The following is a 15587-nucleotide window of genomic DNA, read 5'->3' on the forward strand; positions in this document are numbered from 1 at the left end:
CATTTAACCCCGATTGCCCAACCTTCCCCCCTCTAAAAGCATATATAATATGCTTATATATATATATACACTCACACACATATACATATGTATGTATGTATGTATACTGAGCAAATATATTAAATAGAATAGTGTACAAGGTACCCAAAAAAAATTTAATGTAATTTTAAACTAGTAAAATTAGGCCTTTTTTTTTTAAGAAAAAAAAAAGCTATTAAATAAAAAGCTTTTAAAAACAACCATCAAAGAAGTAATTATTTAGTCCCTGCTTTGTATCTGGAACTGTGCTATATATTAAGGATACAAATATAAATGTAAGACAGTTCTTGCCCTCAAGAACTAACATTCTTCTGAACTGAAGCAATACAAAAGGTTCCAAAATAAGTAAATATAAGATATATACAAAATACATACCAAATCATTGCAGAGGATGGACTAACCACTGGGTGAATCAGAAAAAGGTCACTTCAAAGAGGTGATATTTGAGCTTTAGCTTTAGTGGGACCTGGGCTCCCAAGAGCTAAAGGGAGAAAAGAGAAAATTCCGGGTATGAGGAATAATGCTCAAAAAGGCATAAAGGGAGAAAAGGGGAAGGTGGGACATCAGCCAATTTGGCAGGAGGTAGAGTTCAGGAAGGTAAATAATGTTTTAATTGGTCTGGAAAGATAGGTTGGGACTGGTCTGTGAAGGTCTTTAACCATCAAATAGAGGCGTTTGTATTTTATTCTAGAGTCAAGGCTAGAAGCCCAGGAAGAATGGGTGTCACAAAACAAGAAAATGATGGAATAGTAGGAAGGGCAATGGATACCCTAAATTTCCCTGACAAACAACTATTCAGAAGTAAATCTCTAAGACCACTTTATGTTTTGAAAGAATGAAGGGTGAAATTGTGGAACTGATGGGAAAACATGCAACTTCTTACAAATGGGGTCTGTGCCAAAAGTCTGGCACATTGTTATTGTGGCTTTAGTTCACTTAGGAAAAAAAAACCTCCAAAGACCCTGAGAACTACAGACCAATTTTCTAGCCATGTTATTTGTAATGAATTGATGCTAATCCTTGAACAATTTAAGTAATCATAATTTTGAGGGAAAAGACAACATGGTTTGCAAGAAGAAATCAAGCCTACTAGATTTCTATAAGGAGCTTTTTTTAAAAAGTAAACTAGACCAAGGGTTCTTAATCTTTTTTTTTTTTTTGCATGTTGTGGAATTCTTTGACAATTTGGTGATCCTATTAGCAATACAGTTTTTAAATGCATAAAATAAAAATACATGGGATTAAAAGGAAACCAACCTTTAACAAGAGTTGTTTGCTTTTTTATGTTCAAAAACTTCAGGTTACAAACATCTGAATAGAGAAAAAGGAAACCTGGGGTGTAATATATTCAGATTTTCAAAATGACAGAGTTCCACACCAAAGGCCCTTTAGAACACCAGTGAAAAGAAAAGTTTACTAAACAAACTGGTTATTTTAATCTGCATAGGAGATATTCTTCAGATTAGTCATCACCCAGAGTGCACTTCTTTGGAACTGAATTTTCTATACTCTGATCTAGATGATGGTGAGTTTGGAGCAAAGAGGTCCAATGAAATGTCCTAGGTACACAAAACTAGCTTGCAGGTAGAGTGCCAGTAATCCCTTGCCCAGACTGCACTGGTTGAAAGCTAACAAGTGGGCAAAGGCTAGTACAAGGTGGGTAGTAGGTGGGAGGAATGTGAAGAAGATCCTATCTTATAGTAACAGTTGGGCAGGTGGTGCACTGTCTGAGAAGGAAGAGATTTCATCCCTCTCAATTCAGGCCAGGAGAAAAACCAAGGTGACAGATAGGGTGAGGTAAAGAGCAGGCAGAACAGAGTCTCACACATGGTATTTAAGCCAAGGTTATTCATTCATTCAACAAGCATTTATTAGAAACCTATTAAGTGTGGGGGGCAGAGTGTGGTGAATAAAGAAAGCCATCTCAGAATTAAGAAAACCTGGATTTCAAGACCAACCTCTGGCACATATTATACCAGCTGTGTGTCCTCAGTCAAATCATTTAACCTCTCATTGTTCCAGGCAACTTTCTAAGACTATAAATTGCTGAGCAGTTGCTAGTTTCAATTGATAGGAGTTTTCCTCACCAGGAGCTTCTTAAACCAGGGATCAGTAAAGAACTGCCTGCTGGGCCAACTGTAGCCCATTGCCTGCTTTTGTACAGGCCCAGGAGCTAAGAAGGCTTTTTTTTTTACATTTTTAAACTTATTCAAAAATGTAAAAAACATTCTTAGCTCGAGGCTGTTCAGGTGGTCTGGATTTGGCCCTCAAATATAATTTGCTCACCCTTGTGTTAAACCAATGAAAACACAGATCTGGACCTCACTCAAATGGGGAAGAGGGGGCGATTTGCAAAGCATCACACAGCGGCATGAGATACAAAGATTATTCATTGTTCCTGCTCTCATGAAGTTTACAATCTAGGTAATCCTGGAAAAGAAGGCAAAAACCATAGTGAAGTAGATCACAAAGCTAGCAAAATCTTATATCAATATAGGCGAATTCTAATTGAGAGGTTAGGTGGGGTGGTAGGAGCCAGATCTAAGACTGGGCTAATCCTAGAATTGTAGAGCACTAGAACCAGAAAGGAAGATTTCCATTTCAATCCTGCCTCAGACACTTACTAGCTGTGTGAACCTGGCCAAGTCTCTTAACCTTTCTGGGCTTCATTTTCCTCATCTGTGAAATCATTTATCCTCTTTTCTCTGGGTATGATCTAAATCATAGGGAAATCTTTATCGAATGAGTGGGAGAGCAAGGGAATGCCCCTGAGGTAATAATAATAGTAATAGCCAACATTTATATAACTTTGCAATTTGCAAAGTGCTTTTATGTGCATTTTCTCATTTGAGGTCTTATTCTCCCTGGGGCAGAAACTGGAATTTGGGGAACACAAAGCCCCACATGTGACTGAGGGGAAATGGAAGATCCTGAGAACTGAGGCCTAAGTCTCTGAGGTTTAGTTCCTGTGGAGGTCAGAGTGTATTTCTGCTTGAACTCAGGCATTTAATTCTGGTGATCTAGAAATAGCATTGTTAATACAAATTTCCCCCTTTGTAGTTAGAAGAGGAAAACATTTCAGATGGGAAGATGCCACAAGAATAAAGACTCCCTCAAAAATCTCAGCCTCCCAGCCAAAGGCCCTGGAACCCTCACCATCTGCGGGCTTCCCTCTCTCCAGCTGAACTCTGTTCTGCCGATGAATTCCTTATTTGACGGCCTGGTTTTGCAGATGAAGAAAAAAAGGGCTAGAATTTAAGTGCCTCGCCTAAGGTCATATGTCAGAGCTCTTCCTTTCAGGGTCTCCTGAACTCTGCTCCTTCTACTACATCCCAAGTTGTGCTAGGAGGTGGTGGTCTTGGGAGGTGGAGTTGGGTATGGGCCAACAATTTATCTGTGTTGTCATCCATTAATGCTATTGCATCAATTCCCTCCCATTAACATAGAGGTTAGAATTAGTGTGTTAAAGGAATATCACACCAAGTAAATGGTGTTGATTGATCTTTGGGAGAGGGGGAGCTCACTTGAGTGCTATTTGGCAAACCAGGCTTAAGCTTGCCTAAGTATGCCATAGTTTTCTTGAATATTCATGATTATTAACTACCCTTTAACTCTACAAAGTCAGTGATTTTGAATCTTAAGTAACAGTTACAAAATTTAGAAATGGCACTCTCAAATCTGTCTTGAGAGGGTTTTTTTCATTTAGAAAAAACCCAGCCTTTGTCAAATTCTTGTCTAAAATAAATCTTATTTGTTTGGGTTTTGTTTTTTGTTTGTTTTTTGCTTTAAGATTGGGGGCTACCATTAGAGCCTGTCAGTTTCTGTCATGAAAGGATTAATGGGAACACAGTGGAAACTGCATTCAGAGCCGGTCGCTGTAAACTTGGTTGGAAATATGAACAGTTTGACCAGTGATGTTTCAAACCTAGCAAAACACATCTTCAATTTTCCAAACAGAGACTGAACCAAATATTAGTTTCTTTACCTATTTTGCAAAGTGCAGGTTAAAAAACTCTCTGAATCAAACCAGCTGGAAACCAGCTTCATAAACAAAACTGCCTTCCCTCACTTCTAGACTGCACATTTCTTCCCTTTCAGTCCTACATATTAACTGCAGCCAAAAATTAAAATAGCATTTCATCCTGTGTGGCCTTCATCAGATGAGACCAATGGGTTTGATAGAAGCATGAGAGAAATATTTAAACTGGGTCAAAACACACAAATTTTAAAAATCAGATTTTAAGTTTTGAAAAATTTATACCCATCAGGAAGAATAAAATACAAATATAAACTACAAAGTCAGATATTACATAAAACCCTTAGGTTTGAGCAGGGTAGAATCAAATGAATTAGCAATACACATAGGAGGCTAGGTGGCAAAGTGAATAGAGCACCAGCCCTGGAGTCAGGAGGACCTGAGTTCAAATTCGACCTTAGACACTTAACACAAAAATTAGCTGTGTGGCCTTGGGCAAGTGGCTTAACTCCAATTGTCCTCCAAAAAGCAAAACAAACAAACAAGAAAAATACACCAAGAAGGGGGAAAAATGCTTTTACTTTGAATCTCCTATCTAGATCTTTCTGAAGTACTACAAATCTGACTTTATTTTCCTTATTTTTCCTTCTTTTTGAAAATATAGTTATAGCTAATTATATTCAACAGAAGTTTATTAATTACTTACTATGTTCGAGGAGGGTATTGATCTGGGTGCTGAATTTTTTTTTTTAAGTCCCTGGTCTGAAGATGCTTACATTCCACCAGAGTTAATATGTCTTCAGTTCTGGCAGATCTTCCCACACTTCCTTTTTACCCTTCATTTTCATCAATTTGGAAATATAACATCATTTATTCTGCCATTCTCCAGTTTTGTACCTACAAGTGACTTCTAGATTTTTGTTGTTACGAATAGAGCATCTATGAATAATTTTAAACAAGTCTATTTGTCTTTTATCATATTTTTAAGATAAAGTTTTAGCAGTGGAATTTCTGCATATGATCAGCTTTGTGACTCACTATATTGCAGAATAATTTTTTGATGGACAAACAGGCTTGAGGTAAAGGTGAATGGGGTGAGTAGAATTGGAAAAAAGAGCAGAGGAATCACTTTGTCCAAAACTATTTTTCCTCTTCTCTTTCCTCGTGCTTCACCCTGAAGAACATTTGAAAAAATTATATATAATATGTATGTATGTATCCTTGTATGTATTGTGTGTACATATTTTATGTATGTGAAAATATATTTTGTGTATAGTGTATGTCAATATATATTTATGTATAAAGTACATGTGAATATATACATATGTGTATATATACTTTTAATACAATGCTGTGTAGTTCATGTAAATTGACAAAAGACCTAATGATCTTAGGGCAAACCTACTGTTATTGACCTTGGAAACCACTAAGAAAAGACTCAAAGAATAAAGATACTACTAATAACTCTCATTTATAAGATATCTGGCTTTACAAACATTATTACATCTGATCCTCAAACAATCCTGTGAGAATGATAGGATAAGTATTAACTCTGTTTTACAGATGAGGAAAATGAGATTCAGAGAGATCAAGTGAATTGTGCCCATAGATAGGATGGTCTTATTATCCATAACCAATGCCTTTCAATGTCATAGAAAGACTCCATTTGGTTTTTTGTTTTAAATTTTAAGGAACCCAGTTTTAGTGGTTGGTATGGTGACTATTTCAAGTGTAGTAATGGCCATGCATTATTGGGCATCATCTGTGTTTCTGTTGTTTTATGGATGCTATATCTGGACAGTTTTCTACACAACCAAATCTTGCAGTTGTCAGGCCTGCATAGTATCACAAACCACAGTTACTAAACTGGATTTGGTTCTGCAGCCAAATAATCAGTAAGAAGCTAGATTATTGACGGTAAAGGTTAGATGTTGCCAGGTCACAGCTCAATTTTTAGTTAGGGAGTGGGGGCAGGGGAAAGATTGTAGTTTGTTTATTGAATAGATTTGATCCACAAGTCACCCAAGGATGATCACACTGCTCTTGGGGATATCTTTGAGGTTGCTTTCATGTGTTATAGCATAGCAGAAGAGATAGGGCCCTTTCCATCCTATTTGGTTAATGTCTATTTTCTTTAGGGGAGCATAGAAAATGAGGAGAGAATGGGAAGGGGGGGTGTAGAAGCCAGGAGGTGCTGGGGCTGCGCCCCTCCTGTGAGTCAGATCTCTCCTCTCACTCCCTCTTTCATATTACTGTAGAACATGGGATGAATTCCTTCCTCCGCCCCCTTTCAGCCTCCCACCCTGGGGCCTGTATTGCAGCTTTCTGCTCTGTGTAACTGGAGTGCTAGGAGGCGGGGCACCAGCTCCTAATGGGTGGAGGCTTGGGGAAAGGAAGAGCCCTGTAGACATTGGAAGGGAATCGAAATGATCGATGGTGGTTTGGGCTGTTTGAGAAGGGGGGAGTGGAAGGGGGAGGGATGAAGTGAGGGGGAGAGGGAGAAGGAGGAGGAGAGGGAGGAGGGAGGAGACAAGAGACTGCGAGAAGGAGGGGGTGGAGAAAAGGGGAGGAGGAAGGGGGAGGAAAAGAGGAGGAGGGAAAGGGAGAAAACCTCCAATCTTTCAGTACTGGCTGAGGTGGACTGGAACCTCCTCAGCTTGTTTCTCCTGGTGGAGGAGCAAGTCTTGGCTTTTTCTGCGGAGTGACTTATTTTTCCTTTTCCTTTTTTTTTCTTTTCCTTTTTTACAAAAGCTCTTCTTCCAGGGAGAGGATAGTGGTAAAAGACCGAGCTGGATGGATGGGTATGGGGAGAGGGGCAGCACCTACAGCCCTGGGATTCTTGCAGACCCTCGCTGTCTTTCTCTGCATCTTCCCTGCAGGTAAGGAAGAACTCTTTTGCTAGACGGTAGACCGAAACTGTCCCGAGCCCAGGGGAGTGAGCCCCAGTTTCCTGGGCCATCCTGCAGCAGTTTGCCACATGTTTGAAAGCTCATTAGTTGGTGGAGCTTAAGCTTTCTAAACACTCTCAATAGTTTGTTTTTCTTCTCCCCTTAGTCTTTGTTTCTCTCCATTTCTCTCCTGTATATCTTTCCCCCTCTACTTGCACATTAGTCATTCAGAGAAGGAAATAGATGGTCCCCTTATGGATAGGGAGAGAGCTAGCTATGGGAAGGAGCGTAGCCCTGCTGTTGTAAGATGTAGAAAAACAACTCTCCCTGACCAAGACCAATGCTAGCGCGCTGAGAAAAGGAAGACCCTTTGGGGGATGTTTCTCAATCGGGCTTTAATAGGGACAGAAATGAGAAAATGAACAATCTAATCTTTTCTGTCTCAGTTTTGAAAATGAGGTTGTGGTTTGGAAGTTCCCCCAGTGGGGGCGGGGGGGGGGTGTGAGGGGAACTTTATAATCACTCTAGAAAATAAAGAGGCGTATACTGATTAACTCTTTGTTTTCCTGACTCATCTTTGCCGTGAAACTTTGGTCTGAATGGTACGGAGGAGATTTTACGTGTGCGTTACCTCCGTGGGGCACTCACCCTTCAACTCAAATTAGAAGGGATGCCTCTGCTCTGGCTTTGGGAGCCCTCCCAGAAATAAACAGCAGAGGTCTACAGTAGACACCTTAGATTTTTTTTTTCTCTTGTGTGTTCTTGCCTGTGTCCCAATATCCCCCTTCAAAACACACACCTCAGTGCCATTACATTCTCCCCTCACACACTTGCCCATTCAGGGAGGTTACAGACTCAGCTGAAAACAGGCTAATCTTTTTGTTTGATAACATTTAGAGTTGCCCCTGTTTGTTTTTATTGTGTCAGAAAGGGAGAGAATTTCAGAATTAAAGCTGAAAAAGCCCATCTGTTTCCAATGAATCCCCCATAGTTTTTCACAATGTTTTTGGCAGATCCCTGCCTTCAAATTCCTCCGAGCCCTGAGCTCTTGTTTTTGTTGGGGGAAGGGAGACCAACTCCACAGAGGGGGATTTGTTCCTTCCAAAACTCTCCGGTTTCTTTACCGCTTTTTTTTTTCTTTGAGGAAAAAAAAAAGCATGAAACTTAAATCCCATAGTCTGTTTTCTTTTTAATGTTTCATAAAACTTTATTTCATTTTTGCCACATGTTGTTCAGAACTTGAGCACCCCAGCTAAAGTTTTTGAATGCCCATTTCTCACTTGCTAAAAATACAAACAGAAAGCATTGGCATCCAAATATAGGGGCTGTTCAGATTCATTGTGATGTTTTAAGTTCTAGTTTCTTTACCTACCTACACCCCCCCAAAAAAAAAAAAGTTTTCTTAAGAGCTTTTGAGGTCAGATGGCATTTCTAAGCAGCATAACTGCTTTCTACTGCCTCTCTGCTTCAAGATCAGAGTTAAATACTGTACAAGAAAGAACTTGATATTAGGCTCTTGGGTTTTTTTGTTTTGTTTTGTTTTTCTCCTCATCAGCCAAATATGTTTCAAAAAACTGGCAAAACTGGGAAATCCAGACTCTTTGTAGCTAGCTGGTCACAGTATTGCACACTCCATGTGCTTCTTCTCAAGTGGGGGTTGGAGAGATGGGAGTATGATCAGTACACCCCACTCCACCCCACCCCTCTTCTCTTCTCTGCCTTCTCCTTCAACACTTACAACAGATGTGCTCCCCTTAGAGGTGGCACAAGACTGAGATGGAGTTTCAACCTATTTCCTGAAGCCAGACTCATTTAAGAAAGCTTGGCTATAAAGATTAGCTGAATGCCCTGTATGGACCCAATTTTGAAAGTCTATGCCCCCAAAGTAGTTTCTGCCCCTGCCCCGCCAATTCCTTCGTATTCCTCATTGAATATAATCAATGCCCTATTCTCTGAGGATCCAGATTGGATGGCCCTCTTTTTCTGAGGGCATGATTCCCCCCACCCACAGCCAGAGTCTACGAAAAGAAAGTAATCCAAAAAAAGGGGGGGGGGGAAGTAATCCAATGCCCTGCCAAGAGATGAGAAAGACGGTCTGCTCATTTTTTTTTTTAACTGCTACTTTCTCAGAAGTAGAAGTTTGTAGTTCACATGCATCTAGGCAGTTTAGTCTAGATAAAGATCCAGCCCATTGGAAGTTTATCAGATAGGTTGATAAATGGCTTTTGTCTCTTAGCTGCAGTGGGGGATGTGATCTCAGCTCTAAGCTGAAATTGAGAAGGGGGGCTTAGAGGCTGTTAAAACAACACCTTCCAGACTCTTAAAGTGACAGCACTTAATAAGGTCCTCCTGGTCAAGGAGATAGGGGAAGGTGGCAGAATGTTTTGTGGTTGGGACAATACTGGAGTAATGGAGTAAAGGAGAGTGAGGTTCTCTTTATATTGGTAGAAGGTAATTGAGAAATTTCTCATTTTTAAATTGGTTTTATCATTGCTCTGAAATGCACCATTTCTTTTATGTTCCAAGATTAATAACTAAAACCTGGCAAATATTAGATAGCTCTTCTGTTCTTTTCCTGTAGTTTTTGCTTTATTTTTTTCCCCTTAAAGCCAAAGATGCCCACATTACTGATGATTGAGCTGTGGAGATCTACGAACTAAATAACCTGGGGGTTCTGAATTTCATTATCAGGAGACCTTGGTCAAAAGGCTGGTTTATTTACTGAGAGGAATTGGGTGGCTAATTTCCGGTGTAAAAAAGACAAAGTTTCTTACTCTTGGCATTGTTCTACCTCGTTGGCTTTGGAGAGGGCAGGGTTTGGAATTGTGTCAGGAAGGCTACAGGTCAGGAATTAGAAGCCTGAGGGGAGAAGAGCTGGGGTTTGAAAGATTGGGTTTCATGAAGGCCCTGTGAACAAAGTACAAACCTATACTCCCCGCCCCCCAGCCTTCCACATAGTTGTATCTTCTGCCCTACTGTTACAGTGACCCTAAAGGTAGAAACTCAGACAAATGTAGCCAAGGGCTAAAAGGGTAAGTGTAAATGGTTTAATAAATGTGTATGGAAGGAAGTATTAGACTCATGGATGTACAAATCACATTGAATACAGTTGGGTAGATGAAGATGTCTTTGCTTCCATGCATACTAGAACTTAGCCTTATCCAGTACCATTGTCTCCTTTCGTTAAGAACTATTTGTACTTTAATAACAAGTTCCCATATTTTAAATTTGAGAGGCAAAATGTTACAGTGGTTAGGGGGTAGCCTTAAAACCAGGAGAACCTAGGTCTTCCAACTCTGCTACGTACGGGCTTCTTGATCCTGGGCACATCACTTAACCTCTCAAGGCTCCAGACCAACAAACAGCAAATTGCACAGAAGGGGGCTGACCTATACTGGCTGAAAGAGAACAGTTCCTAACAGTGCCAGTTAAATCACAGGTCCTGTCACTATCCCTAAGTTTTAAAAACTAACGTGACCTTTACATTGTGACCTTTACATTAAAAGAAATTTAGGACAGGAATCTATCAAATATTGGTACAATCCATATTCGTGGATCCACGTTTAATTATTTATACTGTAAAATGGTCTTCAGTTTCCCTCTGCCCTCTCAGCTCCAAGTATTTTTAGAAATGTTAGTCTTCCATGGGGAGACTGAGGCACACTGATGCATAACTTTTTTATAGTATTACCACCGGACTTGTTCCAGTTAGTCCCAGTAGGCAGAACTAGGACCGGTAGGGTAAAAGTTAAAGACCTAGTCTCATGGTGGAGAATAATATCCTTAACAATTAGAGCTGTCCAGATATGGAATGAGCTGCCTTGGGAGGTAAGTCATTTCAAGTCACTGGAGCTCTTACAGTGGAGGTTGTAGACCACTTACTTATCAGAGGGGTGTCGGAGAGGGGAATCACATCAGGCAAGAACTGGATTCCATGGCCTCTGGATTCCAACTCTGAGATACTAGGATAGCCCTACTACCTAAAGATGACTGTGTACTCCAGAAAACCTACTCACCCAATCGCTGTTGCCCCAGAAGAAGTTTGTTTATAAAGCAAAGGGGTAGATTATGTCCAATTGTAAAACCAGATGTTCAAAACACAGCAGCAGCAGCACATCCATAGTCCATAGTACTACTTTGTACACTACTGCCATCTACATAGGCTTGCAGGGGGCATAATAACAAATGTCTGCAGACAGCATTTTGCTGTACTCGGGACCTAATTGTGAGGTCAGACAGAGAGGTTTGACTATGAGTCTGTTGCACTCTCTCTAACTGTAAGGGTTGTGGGATTGAGTTGCAGTGTGATATGTGTAGGCACAGAGCTAGAAACCTAAGTAAATGGTGTGTGTGGGAAAGTATGACAGATATTGAAGCAGAGAGCAGTCATCAGTGAGTGATTTTGAGCACCTCAGATGTGGTAAGCATTCTAACAGATGGTATGAGCTCAACAGGTCTGAAAGGGAAGTGATTATCATCATCCATCTTGCAAAATTCTCAAGGTTCTGAATCCCAGCTACTTCCCTCTGCCTGAAATGTACAGTCCTCTCTTTATCCAAATTGTACACGTCACTTAAAAACCAGCTGAAGTCCAAACTCCTGCCTATAGCCTTCTTGAACTGTTGTGCTTATAATTAGTTTATCACTAAATTATGCTGTAATTGCTTAACATAATTTGGAACTCACAATCTAAATTGGAGACAAACCGTTAAAGAGAGAAAGCATGTTTTTACACTTTAAAGTAGCAAGCATGAAATGGACAAATTTCAGAGAAAAGATAAACAGTTGATTTTGAGTTATAAGACATCTAAGACAAGTAAGACATTATAATGGGGAGGGGGTTGGGGAAAATGAATAGAAAGGGAGAGAAGGGATTTAGAACATTTTCCTGGGATTTAGCTTCCTAGTACTTTCCTGCCCCAAAGCCACAGTTTGGCCTTATAGCACAAAAAGGAAGATTTCACCCACAGATAAGCCAGTACCCAAACTGGCAAGAATGTATTGTGCAAATTTGTCTCAATTACATTTATGTCCTTTGGGTTTTGCTTATTTATTCATTCTGTGCACCATTTAGTCCATTATTAAAATTACCAAAATGTTCATTATAATAATATTTCTCTCTTCGTGTCCCTGAAAGAAGCAAAGGCATTCTGCTGAGGAATATTACCCACAATACCTGCATAATAGACCTTACTAAATGTTCAAGGACTTGATGTTTGATTGACACTGTGCACAATGAATTCTGAGTATTGCAGCAGCAGTGAAGGTGTCTGCTATTCTTCTCTCATATACAGTTGGGAATGAGAAGAAAATCTAGGTAAAAGGGTGCCGGTTCAAATGACTTTTAAGATGATACAACTAAGCAAATGAGCCCTAAATTCTCACATACATATTTAGGATTGAAGGCAGATACATAAGGGGAGTGCCTTGGACACAAGATGAGAAGGTCACTCTTTAAAGTAGTCCCTGTAAAAGTATTATTAATCTTACCTGCCTGTGAGTTTTTTGAACAGTCCACAAACCTGAAAATCACCTTTCTCCCCTCAGATGTTCTTGTGATGGAACAGAGGGGCAGCTTAACCACCTACCATCTTCACAGCTGCCCTGTAGCAAGAGAGTTCACATCCACCCTTCAGATAAGCTCTAGCTCCAACTTTGGGTTCTCAGTGTTGAGAGGAAATTTTTTGGACAATCCTAGGCTCTGTTCTTAGTTAACCTTCTTTGCCTCCCCCCATGCCACCCCCCACGTCCATTTGGCAGATTTGGAAAGCTGTGTTCTCTTTTATTCCACTTAGGATATCGTTTCTTCCAATGATTTGTCATTTGTGGTAGCCAGAGCACAACAATGTCTGGGAATCCAGGCTGAGAGGTGGTTGGTCTCCAGAGTATTGGATGGGTTTGATGGATGGGGTTGTTTGGTCGTGCCTTGTCATGTTAAATGGCATTCAGCCTATTCTGCATGCTCTCATTAGGGAGCCACATAGCAATAATTTAACCCTCCCTTATCCCTATCCCCATCCCCTAACCCCTTGAATAATACTCACCAAGAAAAAAAATCCTCTTTTTTCCCCCTCCCCTCTAGGCTAGTTATTAAGAACTCTGAAAACCCCAAATGGAATCACTGGGGTGTCAGTGATCATTAGTAGTGTTGATTCTCAGCCAGGAGGGTGGGGATGGTAGAGTTGATAAAGATTGGGTTTGTGATAAGCAACTAAGGCAAGGTCTGCTACACCAGGTCAACACTTTAGAGAAAATGTTTCAGTCAGTCAGTCTTGGTTGTGTTTCTTTTTAGACCTTATGTCAGACACCTAGATGTTGGGTCATAGGAACTCACTGCCAATATGGTGGACAGCAAATTTCTTGAAAGTTTTACTGTAGTGTACACAGAGCCTGAGGAATAAGAACAGCAAAGGGTCCTTAGAGTCAACCAATGTCAATAATCTCTAAGAGAAGATATTTAAAAATTGATTATCACTGTCTCCTCCATGGCAGTGGTAAAAAGTGTGTCAATTCCATAAACTTCTCTTTTTTGGCACAACTTTCAGATAGATGTATTGAGGTTAGGAATTGAGAACAGGGAATAGAATAGGAGAAAAGAGTTTGTTTCCCTGGTTATCCACTTTACTTCCAGCCTGCCTGGACCCCCAAAGACCTGAAGTCAGAAGCCCTTGATTTGAATTCTGCTTCAGATAATTACTGACTGTATGATCACAAATAAGTGACTTAACTGCACAGCATCTCAGTCCCCTCTTCAAAAAAAAATAAGTTAATACTTCTATTTCCTCAGAAGACCTGGGTGAGGAAAGCACTTTGCCAATCTTAAACTTCAATGTAAATGTGAGTTTTTGTTATGATGATTTGGCTCCTAAGGCCTCAGGGCCATTGGTGTATTGGGAAAGATGTATTCCTCTATGTTCCATTTAGGGTATCATTTCTTGCAATACCTTGCCATTCTCCTGCACAAAATAACTTGAAGAATATTAAACTATGAGACCCATAAAATACACCCATCTTAGTCCCTTTTTTTATTTCTGGTCTAAATTTTTCAATTTAGAAGAAGAGTTTTCAACCTTTATGTAATCCAATATTACTCGAGGTGACTGTTTTTAATATAATTTTTGCTACAGAAAGGAAATACAGATAGACATCACTATGATCATGTCACTTCCCACATGAAAAAAATCTTCAATAGCTCCCCAGTACCTACCAAATAAAACCCAAATTCCTTAGTTAGCATTCAGTCCTTTTACAGTCTGGCTTCAGTCTATTTTTCCAACCTTATTTACCGCTGTTTACTAACATGAACCCATTGTTCTAATCCATGAGCTCTATACTTTGTACTCTCTCACCTTTGAGCTTTGGCTTATTCTGTTTCCTTCGCATCTTTTCAAAATTACCCCATCCCCATCTTCTTTCTCTGGGATACTTTCATTGAATAACCCAGCAAGCTATGTGTCTTTCTTTTCTACATGCTGTGAATACATAGTTTATTACTAGTGTCACATCACTTAAGTTTTTAAAAATATTTTAATAGGTAGCCTAATTTTTGTTACTGTTTTGTGAACTCACCAAAGACAAAGACCCTATTTTGTATGACTTTGCATCCTGAACACTGCCTTGTCATAGTAGGCACTCAGTAAATATTTGTTGATTGATTGGAGGAAGTTGCTTTAGAATGGGTAGAGTTTAGGCAAAAGGAATTTCCATTCTGAAGTTTGTATTCAAAGTGAATTCTGCCACTTTAAGAGAGGCAGGTTTCTTTCTCTCCCCTCATTACCTCCCCCTAACATGCAACTGAAACCAGATCTAATCCCTTTGCACATGGGTAATTTATTGGTCTATTGGGCTTTTCTTGATGGCAAATTGCATTGTCTTTATTCCTGAGTTGAGGCTCTGGAGTAGTTTTTGGAATTCCTAAGACTCCTTTCTCAGAGTTGATCTTTCACACCCCCTCTGTGCCCAGTGAAATAAGTTTTATTGGGCTTCTTTGTTATGCAAACAAGGCAATAGTAATCAGGCGATTATTGCAAAAGATTGTGCTTGATTAACAGTTCAAAGGAGGTCTCTGAAAGAAGCTCTTGCTGCAGAGATGAACAAATATTTTCATCGTGACCAGATAAGTATAGCCAGCCTTCTGAGCACCCCTTCTTCTACCGATTTCTGTTTTTGAAAGGCATTTGGTAACTATTTAAAGAATTAATCATTCACCTATATTGTTATTTCCATCCATCCCTGCTATCATCCAGATAACTAGAAAGGCAGTTTAGGTCTTATTTGCACCTAAATGAGAGAAGTGAAACATTAATTCACATGCAGGCTACATAGTCTATTCATCTGTTATACCCTTATTCATAGTATACTTTCACACATATGAGCTTTTAGAGTTTGAAATACATTAAGACTTTTAGGACATCTAGTGGGTAAAAAAAAAAAAAGAAAAGGCAGTGGGTTTTCTCCAACACTAAGCAGAGCAGCTGACTAAGGAAAGAAATATCATGGTTAGGTAGGGGTTGATAAGTGTAAACCTACAGTTTGCCTCCTTGTCAGTGAAGATCCCTTGGCCTGAGTATAGGCAGATATAAGCTACATCCCTAAAATGAGATCTTTTTGAAAGACCTCTCTCTCTCTCTCTCTCTATCTCTCTCTCTCTCTCTCTCTCTGACTGTCTCTCTCTCTCTCTCTCT

General features: G+C 39.8%; 1 protein-coding gene across 2 annotated transcripts in view; it reads left to right on the top strand.

Annotated features, from left to right (window-relative positions):
• RGMA (repulsive guidance molecule BMP co-receptor a) overlaps nt 1-15587 on the top strand; it is a 53126-nt gene that overhangs the window by 15451 nt on the left and 22088 nt on the right. For both annotated transcript variants that reach the window (XM_069098515.1, XM_069098516.1), the window contains exon 2: nt 6767-6894. In XM_069098515.1, the coding sequence (XP_068954616.1) occupies nt 6767-6894 (128 nt within the window). The remainder of the gene's footprint in view (nt 1-6766; nt 6895-15587) is intronic.

Source organism: Petaurus breviceps, unplaced genomic scaffold (genome assembly GCF_028583685.1).
Source record: "Petaurus breviceps papuanus isolate PSGF00001 unplaced genomic scaffold, PetGlider_PUasm1.0 37, whole genome shotgun sequence".
In the NCBI taxonomy this organism is placed as follows: Eukaryota; Metazoa; Chordata; class Mammalia; order Diprotodontia; family Petauridae; genus Petaurus; species Petaurus breviceps.